The following is a 15,401-nucleotide window of genomic DNA, read 5'->3' as shown; positions in this document are numbered from 1 at the left end:
CAGGTACCTGTCAAAACTAGGTACCAGCTCCCGCTCCAAAAAAATGACATGCCAAATGTGGGCTGTCAGGGGGTCAGGAGTCCTTAAAGGGGAACTTCAACTGTTGGGTGGAACTCCACTTTAATGAAAAATGGTCTACTATCCTCCGAGACAAGCAAATTTACTTTGAAAAGGTTTGTAACCCCTGGATTAGATACCTTCAGTATCTGTGATGAGTGGGATGGCAGAGGGGTCAGCGGTCTGGAAGTGGTGATCGGCTGTAAATATTTTCTCTTCCTTTATTCAACTTTTCTTTTCTATCTTCTAGCTTTTATATTGATGCCTCATGAACGTTTTGATGTAGGCTACATGGCTGCCACTAGCTTGGCCTAGGTATGAAAGCATGGTGTTCCTCTGTTTGGCACTGGAAAATCTGTTTAGTTTTATAGGATCTATTTTCTTTCCTTCAAGAACAATATATGCATAATAGTTCTGCATTACCACATGTGCAAGTATAATATTTAAAATACCTATAGTGAATGGACAACCCCAACCACTGTGCCTTCTGTACATTTTCAACCTACCCCTCCAGGCTGGGTTGGTTGTGGATTGCTACTCTAATATTGCTTAGTCGTGATATGATCAGAATACAATGGCTTTTTCACTTCTCAATGTAACACCGTTGTTTGATATTAATTTGTACAACTTATTACTTTGTTTATCTACACCTTTTTTCAATAAAAAGTATTGGGAAAGAAATTAAGAAAAACGGAGGAGAAATATATTTCCAGAAAAAGATATAGCAAAACAGAGAGTAAGCAACAGAAAAATAAATGGGATAAAATGTGAAAAGGCACACAAAGTACAATTGGTCTTTGATTCTGGCAGAAGAAGTCTGATTCAGACAACACTAGTAATAATACTTGTGGTAATAGACAATACCACTGCAACGATTTCCACTAGCTTCTGGATCCCATGTTAAGCAGCTGCCCTGCTGCATTGTGATGCATAGCGTTGTCTTCTACAGTGATTTCCAGCTCCTAGAGGGATTCCATATGTTGAGTATATACATAGTTACATTGGTCCAAGCACGACCAATGTAACTATGTAAAAAATGCCATACCTGGAACCTTTCTTTAAGCCCCATTAGCACTAAGCCCCACTCACTTACCACCTAGCCCCATCATCTCTACTTCAATGAATGTTGGCTGGTGCAGAAACTTAGCTTTCGCTTCTTACAAGTGGACAATGGCTGAAATTTTTCATTTTGTGTTTTCTTTTTCTCCTTCCACCCCCTCCTTTACCCTTTCCTCTTTTGGATCAGTGATCTGCTCCCGATGGCTCCACCTGTTTCCCGCAGACTGCTTCCATTTATTCTCTTCTTTGGTAATATTCTACCTATGCTGTCTCTTCTTTTTCCTATCCTTATTGTTACTGCTCTTTCTACCTTTCCTTTCACACCTCACAGTCTAGTCAGATCATCCATGATCAGGCACTACTGACATTCTGCCATGTAATCTCAATCACAAAGACCCCTCTCCTCTGAACTTAATGACAGTCCTCCTTTGATCTCCACATTCCCTCTCATCTGTCACTGTCCCTGATCTTTGAACCGCTGTCCTGCATATTTACCTTTTCTCCCTCAAGCTTCCATTACAATTGTCACAATCTTTACCTTCCACAATCATCACAACACTAGCCCTTGGAGAAAAGTCCTAGCAATTGAGTATAATTTCAATGAAAATTTGAGAGCTTACAAGCTACAGATACGGCCCTCTTTTCTGATCCCTGAGGAAAGATAGAAAGATCTATCTTATATTAAATATTAAGATTTGATTATAGATTAGGTTATATCTAATATTTATGCCCTTACCCAGCATGCCCCACTGGTAACTCCTAACTGGTAACGTAACTCCTAATGGTTGGCCAGAAAAGGACACAAATATTCATACTCCAACCCTATTGCCTCTCTCATGCCTATTGACAATTATACTCTCTCATAGCAGGCAGTAATAAGCAATAAGGGTGTAATCAGGAAAACCAACAGAAAGCAGCACCACCTATCAATTAAGTACTAGCTGGATACAGGCATGCAGTACTAAATGTAATTGACAATCCTGCTAAAGGCAGAGTCCACAATAGTTTGCTCTCCCTCTGAGGATACAGAGGTGAGTACAAACAATTCCATTTTTTAAATTAGCAACCACTCCATTTCGACAAGCAATTAAACAAATGACAACCCCCTAATGTGATCTTTCCTGTGTAACTTCTTTCCATTTGTTTCTCCACTTTTAGAGTTATTTTTCAAAGGCTAAATACACATTTAAAACACACATGACCAATTTTGTTTGTATTTTGTCCTGTCATTTTTGTTATTCATATACATCTACCAGACAGCACATTCAGAAGGATGACACCACATTCTCATGTACAGATGTCAACTTGCAGCAGCTTGCTTGGACAATAAAGAAGAAGCAACACACTTACTACAACCATACATGGATCGAAATTTTATTGCTTCAGCAGGGACCGGCCGAATTTTGATCCATGTAGGGGCTAGTTGGTTGTACACTTTGAAGATAGATCATTCACCAAAGCTTAGGTATGTGGAGGGATACTGTCAGTGCTGCTAGCCCCCTAGGCCTGCTGCCTAGGGAGATTTACATGTGTTTGAAGGTCTAGCCTGTTTGGAATGTAGAAAGCACAAGTGGAAAGTATCACTGCTAGAGGAAATGCCCTGGAGAGCTGTGAGCTGATGGAGCCACACAGAGGACTGATAACTCACTAGAAGTATAGATAGAACTCTTTACTCACCAGCTTTGGTACTGCTAAATTACAGAAACACCAGACTCTGCCTAAAGGTTCTTATTCTGTAAAGCTGGGAGTAGAGATTGATGTCTTTGCAGAACTGTGCTTTGGGTGACCCAATGTCTTCAATCACACTTTAGGCCCTGTTCACACCTGAGCATTTTTCAGCTCGTAAAACGCTAATCTCTGAAGTCTCAAAACACCCAGCTAGCAAAACCCAATTCATTTCAATGGCCCCTGTTCACATATGAGTGGTTTGTCGCCTGAAGCAAAATGCCTGAAGCTCAAAAAAGTACATGATCTTCTTTTTTGGCAGATTACCAGCGTTTTTGTTAGATATCATTGCTTGCCTCCAAACACCTGCAAAAAAACACCTGAAAAAAACGCCTGAAAAACGACTGAACAAACGCCTGAAAAACGCCTGAACAAACGCCTGAAAAACGCCCCCAGAAAAGCCTGAAAAACTCCCGAAAAAACACCTGAAAACAATACGCTCAGGTGTGAATGAAGCCTTGGATGGAGTCCCCCTCCCCCTATTACTTAGATTCATTACACACAGAGTGATATATTTCAAGCATTTCTTTTTTTTCATTTTGATGAATATGGCTTACAGCTAGTGAAAACTCAAAATTCAGCATCTCAGAAAATTAGAATATTACATAAGACCAATAAAGAAAGGATTTTTGAAACAAACATTTTGGCTTACTGAAAAGTATGTCCATGTACAGTATAGTATGCACTATGCTTGGTTGGGGTTCCTTTTGGATGAATTTCTGCATCAATGCGGCGTGGCATGGAGGCGATCAGCCTGTGGAACTGCTGAGGTGTTATGAAAGTCCAGGTTGCTTTGATAGCGGTGTTTAGCTCGTCTGCATTGTTGGGTCTGGTGTCTCTCATCTTCCTCTTGACAATACCCACAGATTGTCTATGGGGGTTAGGTCAGACGAGTTTGCTGGCTAATCAAGCACAGTGATACCATGATCATTAAACCAGGTATTGGTACTTTTGGCAGTGTGGGTAGGTGCCAAGTCCTGCTAGAAAATGAAATCAGCATCTGCATAAAGCTGGTCAGCAGAGGGAAGCATGAAGTGCTCTAGAATTACCTGGTAGAGGTCTGCGCTGACTTTGGACTTAATAAAACACAGTGGACCAACACCAGCAGATGACATAGCTTCCCAAATTATCACTGGCTGTGGAAACTTCAACTCATGCAAGTTGGATTCTATGCCTCTCTACAATTCTTTCTGACTATGGAAGCTTGATTTCCAAATTAAATTACATTTACTATCATCCAAAAAGAGGACTTTGGACCACTGAGCAACAGCCTAGTCTAATCCTTTTTCTCCGTAGCCCAGGTAAGATGCTTCTGACATTCTTTCTGGTTCAGGAGTGGCTTGACACAAGGAATGCGATAGTTGTAGCCCATGTCCTGGATACATCTGTGTGTGGTTGCTCTGGAAGCACTGACACCAGCCGTGGTCCCCTCCTTGTGAATCTCCCCCAAATTCTTGAAAGGCCTTTGCTTCACAATCCTCTTACCTCCACCTTTCACTACCACACTCTTTCCTCCCAAACACCTACCATTAATATTCTTGGATATAGCACTCCTTGAGCAATGATCTTTTGTGACTTAAGGGCCATACACACTATAAGATTTTCTGAAGACTTTTTCCTTCAGATTTACCTTTTCTATGTAGTGCAAGGGCCTGCCAGATTGCATACAAATTGAAAGTGTTTAGGTTTGACCTCATATTATATGGTTTTGGTAAGTCTAAAGGAAAAAGTCTTCAGAAAATCTTATAGTGTGTATGGCCCATTACTCTCTTTGTGGAGGGTGTCTTCTGGACAACTGTCAAGTCAGCAGTCTTCCCATGATTGTGTAACCTACTAAACTAGACTGAGAAACCAAGTAAAGGCTCAGGAAACCTTTACAGGTGTTTTGCGTTAATGAGTGTGACACCATGAGTCTACAATATTGAACTTTTTCACAATATTTTAATTTTCTGAGATGCTGAATTTTGGGTTTTCACTAGCTGTAAAACATAATCATCAAAATTAAAATAAAGAAATGCTTAAAATATATCACTCTGTGTGTAATGAATCTATATAATATATGAGTTTCCCTTTTTGAATTAAATTACTGAAATAAATTAACTTTTTGCTTATATTCTAATTTTATTGAGATGCACCTATATTTCTGTTACTATGCAGGCCTTTAAAGTTGGTTGTGGGTCACCCTCAAAGTGGTGAGGGAACCAAAAGACCTTGTCTGAAACATGAACTGAGTATTCTGGTTTATTACAAATTAACAGACAAAGGCATCACAAAACAAAGTTTAGGTAGAATATTTTGTTTATATATATTTTTTTTAATTTGTGAGTTGACTAAAAAAAATTTTTTTTACCATAAACTGGTTTGTTTTGTACCATTTTAATCAGGTCAGATTAGCACATGCAGTATGTTTTAGTACAATATCTGAAATATGTCAGTCAGTGAGCTATTAAAAGGTTAAAGAAACTACTCATCTAGGTCAGTATACCAGAAGCAATAAAATATTTTTTTACAACATTTGTGATATTATAAACAACAGTAGATCAGTGTGCCAGCAAACAGTAAAGGAAACAAACTGCAAAGCATTAAATACACGTCTAAAGTTCTTCACATTAATGCAGCCTTTTTTTGGAAGGCTGTGGATTCAGCAAATACTAATGAAATACAAGCAAGCATTGTAACAACATAGCACAAATAAAAGTGGTGTTTTTTGACAAGTTTTACTTACAGAGTCACAGAGAGATAATCACATGTAACTTAACCACTTGCCGACCAGTCACATTGACTTTACTTCGGCAAAGTGGCTCATTCCCGTCCAGCAACGTAGACCTACGTCGCTGGACTCCTCCCCTTGTGGGAGGCACGCGCCGCCGGAGGCTCGCTCCCGCTGTATTCAGTTACAGCGGGAGTCGGGCCAGTGGAGGAGCGGCGGTGATCATCGCCCCTCATCGGGGAATCGAGTCTGGAGATCCGTCCGCTTGTGTAAACAAAGCGGGCGGATCTCCTAAGTGACAGACAGGGTCAGATTGCAGGGTTCAGCATAGCTGAACCTGCAATCTGTCCCTGTGTCACTCAGTCACCTCCCCCCACACACGTTAGTAAGCACCAGGCATACATTAACCCCTCCCTCTCCAATAAAATGAACCCCTTCCCTGCCAGTGTCATTTTTACAGTAACAGTGCATATGTATAGCACTGATTACTATAGTAATGTACTGGTACCCCCAAAAGTGTCAAAAATGTCAGTCAAGGGTCCGATCTGTCCACCGCAATGTCGCAGTCCCGCAAAAAAAATCACAGATCGCCGCCATTACTCGTTAAAAAAAAAAACACCAAAAATTACAGAAATTTTTCCCTTAGTTAGTAAACGCAATAACTTTTGTGCAAACCAATCAAAATACGCTTATTGTGATTTTTTTTTTACCAAACATATGTAGCAGAAAACAAATTGGCCAAAATTTTTTAAAAATTTTGATTTTTTTTTTTTTTGGGGGGGGGGAATTTCATATAAAAAAATGTTAAAAATATTGTTATTTTTTCAAAATTTACGCTCTTTTTTTGTTTATAGCGCAAAAAGTAAAAATCGCACAGGTGATCAAATACCACCAAAAGAAACCTCTGTTTGTGGGAAAAAAAGGACATAAATTTCATCGCACGACCGGGCAATTGTCAGTTAAAGCCGCACAGTGCCGAATCGCAAAAAGTGGCCTGGACGTAAGACAGCAAAATCCTCCGGTGGTAAAGTGGTTAAAGAGCAAGAATTGGCATTCATCACTGCAAAAGTAATGCAGCATGCTAGAAATTTCAGACCTAATAGTAGCTGGACCCGTTTGGATCGTGACACAACACTGAGCTTCTCAAGAGCTCACATAGACTCCTACAAGGAAAGATTAGACAGCAGTTATTATTCCTAGAGTTTATGTTGGTGCTTAGGTTTCTTGTCAAAGATGAAGCTGAATCTAATATGCTTTTAATTGCAAACTAAATAATTAAGGATGACTCCATCATCTGATAATTTACCATACCATGCCCCAAAATGAGAACATTCTCAAGGAAAAACATAAATCACTCACATGCACAAAAATAAAGGCTAGTGGTAAGTTGTTAAAATAGTCCGGCCCTTGTACCATGCTCCTAACAGTTAAATTCTTTAGTACTGAATTAAACATCTGCCGAAGTTCTGCCAGAACCAGTTTAGAGATTGGCACTATTATGAACAGCAATTGTAGTTAAGCCAGCTGTTTCTCTAGTCTTCTTGTGCAAGAAAAAAGTAATGTTATATACAGTATGCCAGACATTTAATGTAATGAATATAAATAGCTTGTTTACATTAATTTAGAGGACTTTTCTTGTACAGGGCAGAATATGGCCTTCAGGTCTTGGTACCGCTTTTCCACAACAATAATTGGCTCTGCGGATAAAATACCTTTTAAAGAATTTTAAACCTAATTCTCAAAAAAGCATGTATATCTAGACAATACAGACTTTGTTTATGTAAAAACCTATGAGATAAAAGATTTGAGGATGGTAAGCACGTGTCTGCACATTTTACCTCCTCTAAGGTTTATGGCAGCGCCATAATTGGGCAAAATGCATGTGCCTCATATGAAAATAAATATTTTAATCAGAGTGGAAAGACATCATAAGGTGATAACTCTGACATACTAAATATTTAACCTACACTATATTGTCAAAAGTATTGAGAGGCCTGCCTTTACACGCGCATGAACTTTAATGGCATTCCAGTCTTATGCTAGCCATACACGTATAGATTTTTGGACGGGAATATTCTTTGAACATTCTTTGAAAATTCTTTGAACATTCTTTGAACATTCTTTGAATAGGCGAATGTCGTTCGAAAATTGTCTTTTGCTTTTAACATTTAATTTTAAAATGAATGTAATTTCTGAACGGTTACCACATACACTGCCCGAAAATTCGTTGATCGAGAAACCTTTTCCCTTCTGCCCCTACGAATTTTCCCGTCGCTGCAGTCGAAAAAGGACATCGATTTAACCCCACTAACGATTAGAAAATCAAACGAATTTTCTTGAAACGAAAATTTCCGGACGAAAATCTATACGTGTATGGCCAGCATTAGTCCGTAGAGTTGGCCCACCCTTTGCAGCTATAACAGCTTCAACTCTTCTGGGAAGGCTGTCCACAAGGTTTAGGAGTGTGTCTATGGGAATGTTTGACCATTCTTCCAGAAGCGCATTTGTGAGGTCAGGCACTAATGTTGGGCGAGAAGGCCTTGCTCACAGTCTCTGCCCTAATTCATCCCAAAGATATTATATCAGGTTGAGGTCAAGGCTCTGTGCAGGCCAGTTAAGTTTCTCCACCCCAAACTCGCTTATATATGTCTTTATGGACCTTGCTTTGTGCACTGGTGCAAAGTTATGTTGAAACAGCAGGAAGCCATCCCTAAACTGTTTCCACAAAGTTAGGAGCATGAAATTGTCCAAAATGTCTTGGTATGCTGACACCTTAAGAATTCCCTTCACTGGAACTAAGGGGCCAAGCCCAAACCCCTGAAAAACAACCCCACACCATAATCCCCCCTCCATCAAATGATTTGGACCAGTGCACAAAGCAAGGTCCGTAAAGACATGGATGAGCAAATTTGGGGTGGAGGAATATGGCTGGCCTCCACAAAGTCCTGACCTAAACCCGATAGAACACCTTTAGGATGAATTAGAGCACAGACTGTGAGCCAGGCCTTCTCGTCCAACATCAGTGTCTGACCTCACAAATGAGCTTCTGGAAGAATGGTCAAACACTCCCATAGACCCACTCCTAAACCTTGTGGAAGAAAGTTGCATAATGTATGGCCAGGGCAGGCAGAAACAGGGAGTGTCCAAATAGAAATTGTACCATATAAAAGCAACCAAAAGTGGGAAATAGCAACGTACTGAATAAAAGAAAGCAAATAAATACATAAACTGTGTATGGTTTGGTGATTCTTGCAGAGCAATGCATGAACACAAACAAAGATGGGAGTTAACACAAACATTTCAGCTTGTTCTTTAAAGCAGAGTCTTCTAAGCATTTTTTTTGATAAAAGCACCTCCTGTGATTCTTAGTACTTATACTATATTATTTGGATATTAACATAAATGTCCTCATACGTGTCACTTGTAAATCCGTAATCTCTTACTTGATCTAGGAATCAGGCAGTGGCCATCAAGGATGTGGGCATCTGAAACCTGCTCCTGTGTATTTCTGGGATTCAGTGCAGCTGGCTACCCAGCATGCACCTCCCGATCTCCCGCCTGTGCAGTGAAGCCACTGAGTGTCTCTCTCTCTTTCCGACAGGTTGCCATAGCAATGGCGGCATCAGCGGAAGGTCCCGTCCTGTTGCTATAGCAACCTGTCAATAATGACATCCCGGTCCTCCCATGTGCCTTGTTTCCGGTCTGGAAATAATGCGAGATTTCATCACTAGGCCATTCGCAAGGACTCCTGGGATACATGACCCCGCTATCCCAGGAGCCCTAGTGATGTAATCGCCTAGGTGCCCGCAGCCGGAAGTGCTTCAGAAGAAAAGTGATAAAAAGGTATTTACAAAGAAAAGAAAAAAATGTATTGCCATTTATTTAGGCATTCAGGATGAGCATGGCAGTAATTGGACCTTTAAAAAATGGGTGGAACTCCGCTTTAAGGTTAAGTAAAATTTGAGTTTGAGTTTCCCAGTGGTTCCATGTTCTGTTCCTGTGTCTACAAAAAAAAAAAGTTGTGACAGAAGAGTTTAGGCTGCACTAATGAAAGAGGCAGAGAGGAGACAGGTGTAAGAGTGCTGGACTAACAACCAACTGCAGCTGTTCCTTAGGGCATGGTATGAACTATTAAACAAAATGTGTGAATCAAACATAAAACGTAAAAATAATATGCACACAACATACAGGACCTTCCAAGGGACAATGTTGTAGAATGATAGGGTAAAATTATATTAATTACTTTCATTATAAAAATATATTTTAGAAAAAAAAATCAAATCATAATAGTAATAAAGAACATAACAGTCAGATTATATTTGCTGTATATGAACTACATACCAAGTACAGCATAACAAATGAGCCGTCTTACCATCTTCTCTGGACTTCTGGATAAAAGCTTCCACTCCGCTTTCCCCATAGCTGCCTTCAGATGCTAGTGTGGACACATAACTCCATTTCAGAGCTTTCACAATATCCACCATGGCCTGAGCCTGATAAGTGTCTGATGGAACCACTCGAGAAAAAAAGTCATATCGACTGTTGTCACTTAGATCTGGAGCAGTGGAGGCATAACTAATTTGTGGAATCTGTGAAGATGAGAAAGGCAGAGCAATTTAATAACAACAACAATGGAGCACTGCAAAAGATAAGATGAGGATTGTAATGATTTTAAATGGCACATACACAAAATCCTTTTAAAATGTGAATCAATAATAATGCAGTTTAACACCAATATACATTAGCAGTAAGTGCACAGTAGAATCAATGTGTATGTATGTGTGTTACATTTCCTATGCATGAAACCTTCTCATAAAGCATATTAACAGCAGCAAAACTTTTAAAAAATGACAGTGGGGGATAATGACAAAAACACACTATTAACAATGACCATGCAACCTGTGATAAAAAAAAAGGGATAAACTATAAAAAGGTATGGAGTGAGAAAATGTACCTTGCCATAATTATAATGTAATTTAAACCTAATAAAATTTAAACTTCAAGATGAAAATTTAAGACATTGTTGGATTTTGTATGATCGCCTTCCAATCACATAAACTCTTCATACAACTTGTTTAGCTTACTTCCTAGAAATCTATTTATTTAATCTATTTAGCAATCAATTGCTACTACTAGTAATTAATTGTTAGAAATGTTTGTAGCACAAGGTAACTTTTTTCTCATTTTTATTTTTGTTTCCCTTCCTTTCTGTTTTATTATAAAAATTATTGGATTTGTTTATACTAGATACATATATTTCCTTTTATTTTATATTAGTGAAGATAGCGATCAGTTTTTGGCTCCACTTACTCCCTGTGTCCACCCAAAGCCAATCCTTTGTCTTGTTTGCTTGGAAGAGGCGTGTCCAACATCAGAATCACATTTATGTGTATTTACCATTTTTTGATCTGTTGTGTATACACATGATATTATATATAACCATTAATACTGTTTTCTGTTTGTTTGAAGAAAATTACTGTCTGACGAAGCTTACCGTGAAACGCGTTGACCCTTGAACACACGCGCTTTTCATATCCACGCATTTCTTGATATGTATTGCATGTATTTCTTTATGCATACATGTACTTATGGTTATTAGTCATGTTCATTTGCATATATGTTTAGTGGATAGACCGTATGTTATTGGGTCATTGATTTTAACTATATACTTAATAAATATGTTCTTTTATATACCTTTTGTCTTAGTCTATCTCATGATGTGCCCTTAACCAGTTCCATACTGGCGCATTATAAAATCACATCGGCAGGAACACTGTGTCGATCCGGGTGGGCGTCCTATGACATCCGCCCAGATCCGCTGCTCTCCCACCCCCCACACAGCCCGGCGATCGGGGATACGGTGTGTCCGTCAGGACACAGCCCATCCCCGTTCGGTGTAAAGAGCCATTAAAAAAATGCCTCTTTACCATGTGACCGACTGTGTCCAATCACAGCCGGCCACATGCACTTCCCTTGTGCACGCCGCAGGGGCGCGCAGAGTGGCGATTGGGGATGGAGAGTGTCACTCTGACACAGTCCATCCCTGATTAGGGTAAAGAGCCAATGAAATTGGCTCTTTACCACATGACCGGCTGTGTCCAATCACAGCCGGTCACAAAATGTCAACAGAGACAACGGTAACTAGCTGTTACCGTGTTCTCCTTCTCACACACTGATCCTATGTGAGGAGGAGATTGCGGTAACAGCTAGTTACTGATCACAGTTCACCCCAAAACACACTGATTGCCCCCCCAATAAAGAGTACCCGTCACTAGCCCATCAAAGTACCTGTCACCAGCCCATCAAAGTACCTGTCACCAGCCCATCAGAGTACTCGAGTACCTGTCACCAGCCCATCAGGTACTCTGATGACAGGTACTCGGGTACTCTGATGGGCTGGTGACAGGTACTCGGGTACTCTGATGGGCTGGTGACAGGTACTCGGGTACTCTGATGGGCTGGTGACCTGTCATCAGCCCATCAGAGTACCCGAGTACATGTCACCAGGCCATCAGAGTACCTTAGTACCTCTCTGTATCCCATCAGAGTACTCGAGTACCTGTCTTCAGCCCAGAGTACCCGAGTACCTCTCTTCAGCCCATCAGAGTACCCAAGTACCTCTCTTCAGCCCATCAGAGTACCCGATAACATGTCATCACCATACCCAAGTACCTGTCACCAGCCCATCAGAGTAACCAAGTACCTGTTATCAGAGTACCTGAGTACTTGTCACCAGCCCTGAAAGTACCCGAGTACCTGTCATCAGAGTATCCGAGTACCTGTCTCCAGCCCTTCAGAGTACCTATCTGCAGCCCATCAGAATACCTGAGTACCTGTCTCCAGCCCATCAGGGTATCTGAGTACCTAACTACAGCCCAATAGAGTACCTGAGTACCTGTCTTCTGCCCATCAGATTACCCAAATACTTCTCTGCAGCCCATCATAGTACCCGAGTACCTCTCTGTAGCCCTTTAGAATACCCAAGTACCTGTCTCCAGCCCAGAGTACCCAAGTACCTGTCTCCAGCCCAGAGTACCCGAGTATCTGTCTCCAGCCCAAAGTGCCCGAGTACCTATCTGAAGCCCATCAGATTACCCGAGTACCTACCTGTCTCTAGCCCATCAGAATACCCAAGTACCTCTCCGAAGCTCATCAGAGTACCCAAGTACCTTTCTGAAGCCGATCAGTGTACCTGAGTACCTGTCTGCAGCCCATCAGAGTACCTGAGTACCTATCTGCAGCCCATGCCTCCTAGATTATGTGTTGGGGTGTTTGCTTTCCAAAATGGGGTCATTTTATGGGGGTTTCCATTGTCCTGGTGCTCCAGGGCCTTCAAAAGTGTGATAGGTTGTAATGAAATTGTATGTGTAATTTATGCTCCTAGAACACCTAACGGTGCTCCTTGAATGTTGGGTCTCTGTATGTGGCCAGACTGTGACAAAGTCTCATATATGTGGTATCGCCATACTCAGGAGGAGTAGCAGCATGTATTTTGGGGTGTCATTTTTGCTATGTACATGCTATGTGTTAGAAATATCTTATAAATTGACAACTTTGTGTAAGTGTAAAAAAAAATGCGTTTTCATTTTCTTTCCACATTTTCCAAAAACTTGTGGAAAAAAAAATCATGTTCAAAAGACTCATTGTGCCTCATAGAATATACATTGGGGTGTTTGCTTTCCAAAATGGGGTCATTTTGTGGGTAATTCCCTTGTCCCGATGTCCCAGGGCCTTCAAAGTGTGATAGGTTGTAATGAAATTATATGTGTAATTTATGCCCCTAGTACGCCTGACGGTGCTCCTTGCATGTTGGGCCTCTGTATTTGGCGATGCTGTGACAAAGCCCCATGTATGTGTTATCGCCATACTCAGGAGGAGTAGCAGAATGTATTTTGGGGTGTAATTTTTGCTATGTAAATGCTATGTTTTAGAAATATCTTGTAAATTGACAACTTTGTGTAAAAAAAAAAAAATGTTTTCATTTTTATTTCACATTTTCCAAAAACTTGTGGGAAAAAAATGACAAGTTCAAAAGACCCATCATGTCTCATAGAATATAGGTTGGGGTGTTTGCTTTCCAAAATTGGGTAATTTTGTGGGTAATTCCCTTGTTCCGATGTTCCAGAGCATTCAAAAGTGTGATAGGTCGTTAGGAAATTATATGTGTAATTTATGCTCCTAGAACACCTGACGGTGCTCCTTGCATGTTGGGCCTATGTATGTAGCCAGGCTGAGTAAAAGTCTCACACATGTGGTATTGCCATACTCAGGAGGAGTAGCAGAATGTATTTTGGGGTGTAATTGCAAGTATGCATATACTGTGTGTGAGAAATAACTTGTTATTATGACAATTTTGTGTAAAAAAAAAAAAAATATTTCTTCATTTTCCGAAGAATTGTGGGAAAAAATTACAACTTCAAAAAACGCACATGCTTCTTACTAAATACCCTGGAATGTCTACTTTCCAAAAAGGGGTCATTCGGGGGATATTGATACTGCCCTGACATTTCAGGGCCTCAAGAAATGACATAGGCCGTCGGTGCATGATCAGGTGTGATCAATTTCCAATGATTGGCACCATAGCTTGTAGACTCTATAACTTTCACACAAACTAAATAATAACCACTAATTTGGGTTATTTTTACCAAAGATATATAGTAGTGTAAATTTTGGCCCAAATTTATGAAAAAATTTACTTTTTTGCACATGTGTGCGGCTGGAGTTTCCAGCCTGGGATCCGGTGTGTTTCTATTCACCGGTTCAGGTGCGATTCTGGTCCAAAATTTTGCCTGAAAAACCTAAACTGGACCCAAAAATGCACAGGACCCTTTTGAATTCTGCACCACGGCCACCCAGGACCAGCTCCACTGAAATCCAGTCACACTCTCATTTCATGCGTATTGGATGTGGTGAAAACCGCATCCAGTTCACACATATGTGAACCTGGCCTTAGCCCTAAGCTGAGTTTATATATTTATTCATTTAATTATTTCTTCCTATTTCACTTAACTAGAATAAAACACATCCCATATATAGATTTATAACATATGGCAACTGCTTGCTCATCTTTGTACTTTTAAATGGGAAGGAATTTGGAATAAAATCGATATTTTGTGTAAAAGAGATCACCTGAGTGCAATTGTTATGACCATTTCAATCCCTTGTATTGCCTGGGAAACTGAATTATGCCTTAAGCATTTTATTCTTTCTTCAGTACCCAATAATTTATTAAGAACCATGTAAAATGTAAACCCCTCAAAATAAACCAAATTTAAATGTACTTCTGTTGAAAGGCCCTTGTTGGTAAATTGACCAGTTTAAATGCTTGTAGATCAGGACTAGTAAATTAAGAGTTGAGAGTTTAACGTTTTACATATGCACAGTTAAGAAATACTAGTAAGGAGAGAAAAAGTAAAATGCAGAGTCAGTTACATCATTGGTATACCACGTCAGTCTCTTTGAAAGGATTATAGTCGTTTTACGTGTTGGCCCTTTGTTCCTTATTTCAAAGAACACTATTCACTAACAGTTCAAGGAAAATGTTTTTACTAATTATAATATTGTCCTTATTTATTCTTATTTTTTAACGAAAAATAGCATTTATTGCAGATACAGTACAACAAAACTCATTAAATGCTCAAGATGGGTATCGCCAAGATAATACATTAAAAAAAAAGTTAGAATTCCAATAAAGGTCAGTATTACAATTTTATATCAAATAGTTGAAACAAGGTTCAAAGTGGAATTTTTCAATATAAATTGATAAATTGCATAGAAAACTTATACCATGTACTGTAAACAAGGGAAAATACTGTAGAAAAAAAAGTCTATTTAGTCAAACATTTAAAAC

The 15,401-nt window shown here is 39.8% G+C and overlaps 2 protein-coding genes across 2 annotated transcripts in view; one reads left to right on the top strand and one right to left on the bottom strand.

The window, feature by feature from the left end:
- The window catches only part of HMGA1 (high mobility group AT-hook 1), a 436,480-nt gene that overhangs the window by 37,015 nt on the left and 384,064 nt on the right, over positions 1 to 15,401 (top strand). The gene's annotated exons all lie outside the window — the stretch shown is intronic.
- Positions 1 to 15,401, bottom strand: part of GRM4 (glutamate metabotropic receptor 4) — a 317,007-nt gene that overhangs the window by 108,805 nt on the left and 192,801 nt on the right. The window contains exon 3 of the mRNA XM_082244635.1: positions 9,924 to 10,140. Coding sequence (XP_082100761.1) covers positions 9,924 to 10,140 — 217 coding nt within the window. The remainder of the gene's footprint in view (positions 1 to 9,923; positions 10,141 to 15,401) is intronic.

Source organism: Pelophylax lessonae (assembly GCF_965119305.1).
Source record: "Pelophylax lessonae genome assembly, chromosome: 2".
NCBI classification, from domain to species: Eukaryota; Metazoa; Chordata; class Amphibia; order Anura; family Ranidae; genus Pelophylax; species Pelophylax lessonae.
Note: the sequence above shows the minus strand (reverse complement) of the source record. Positions and strands in the feature narration are given on the sequence as shown.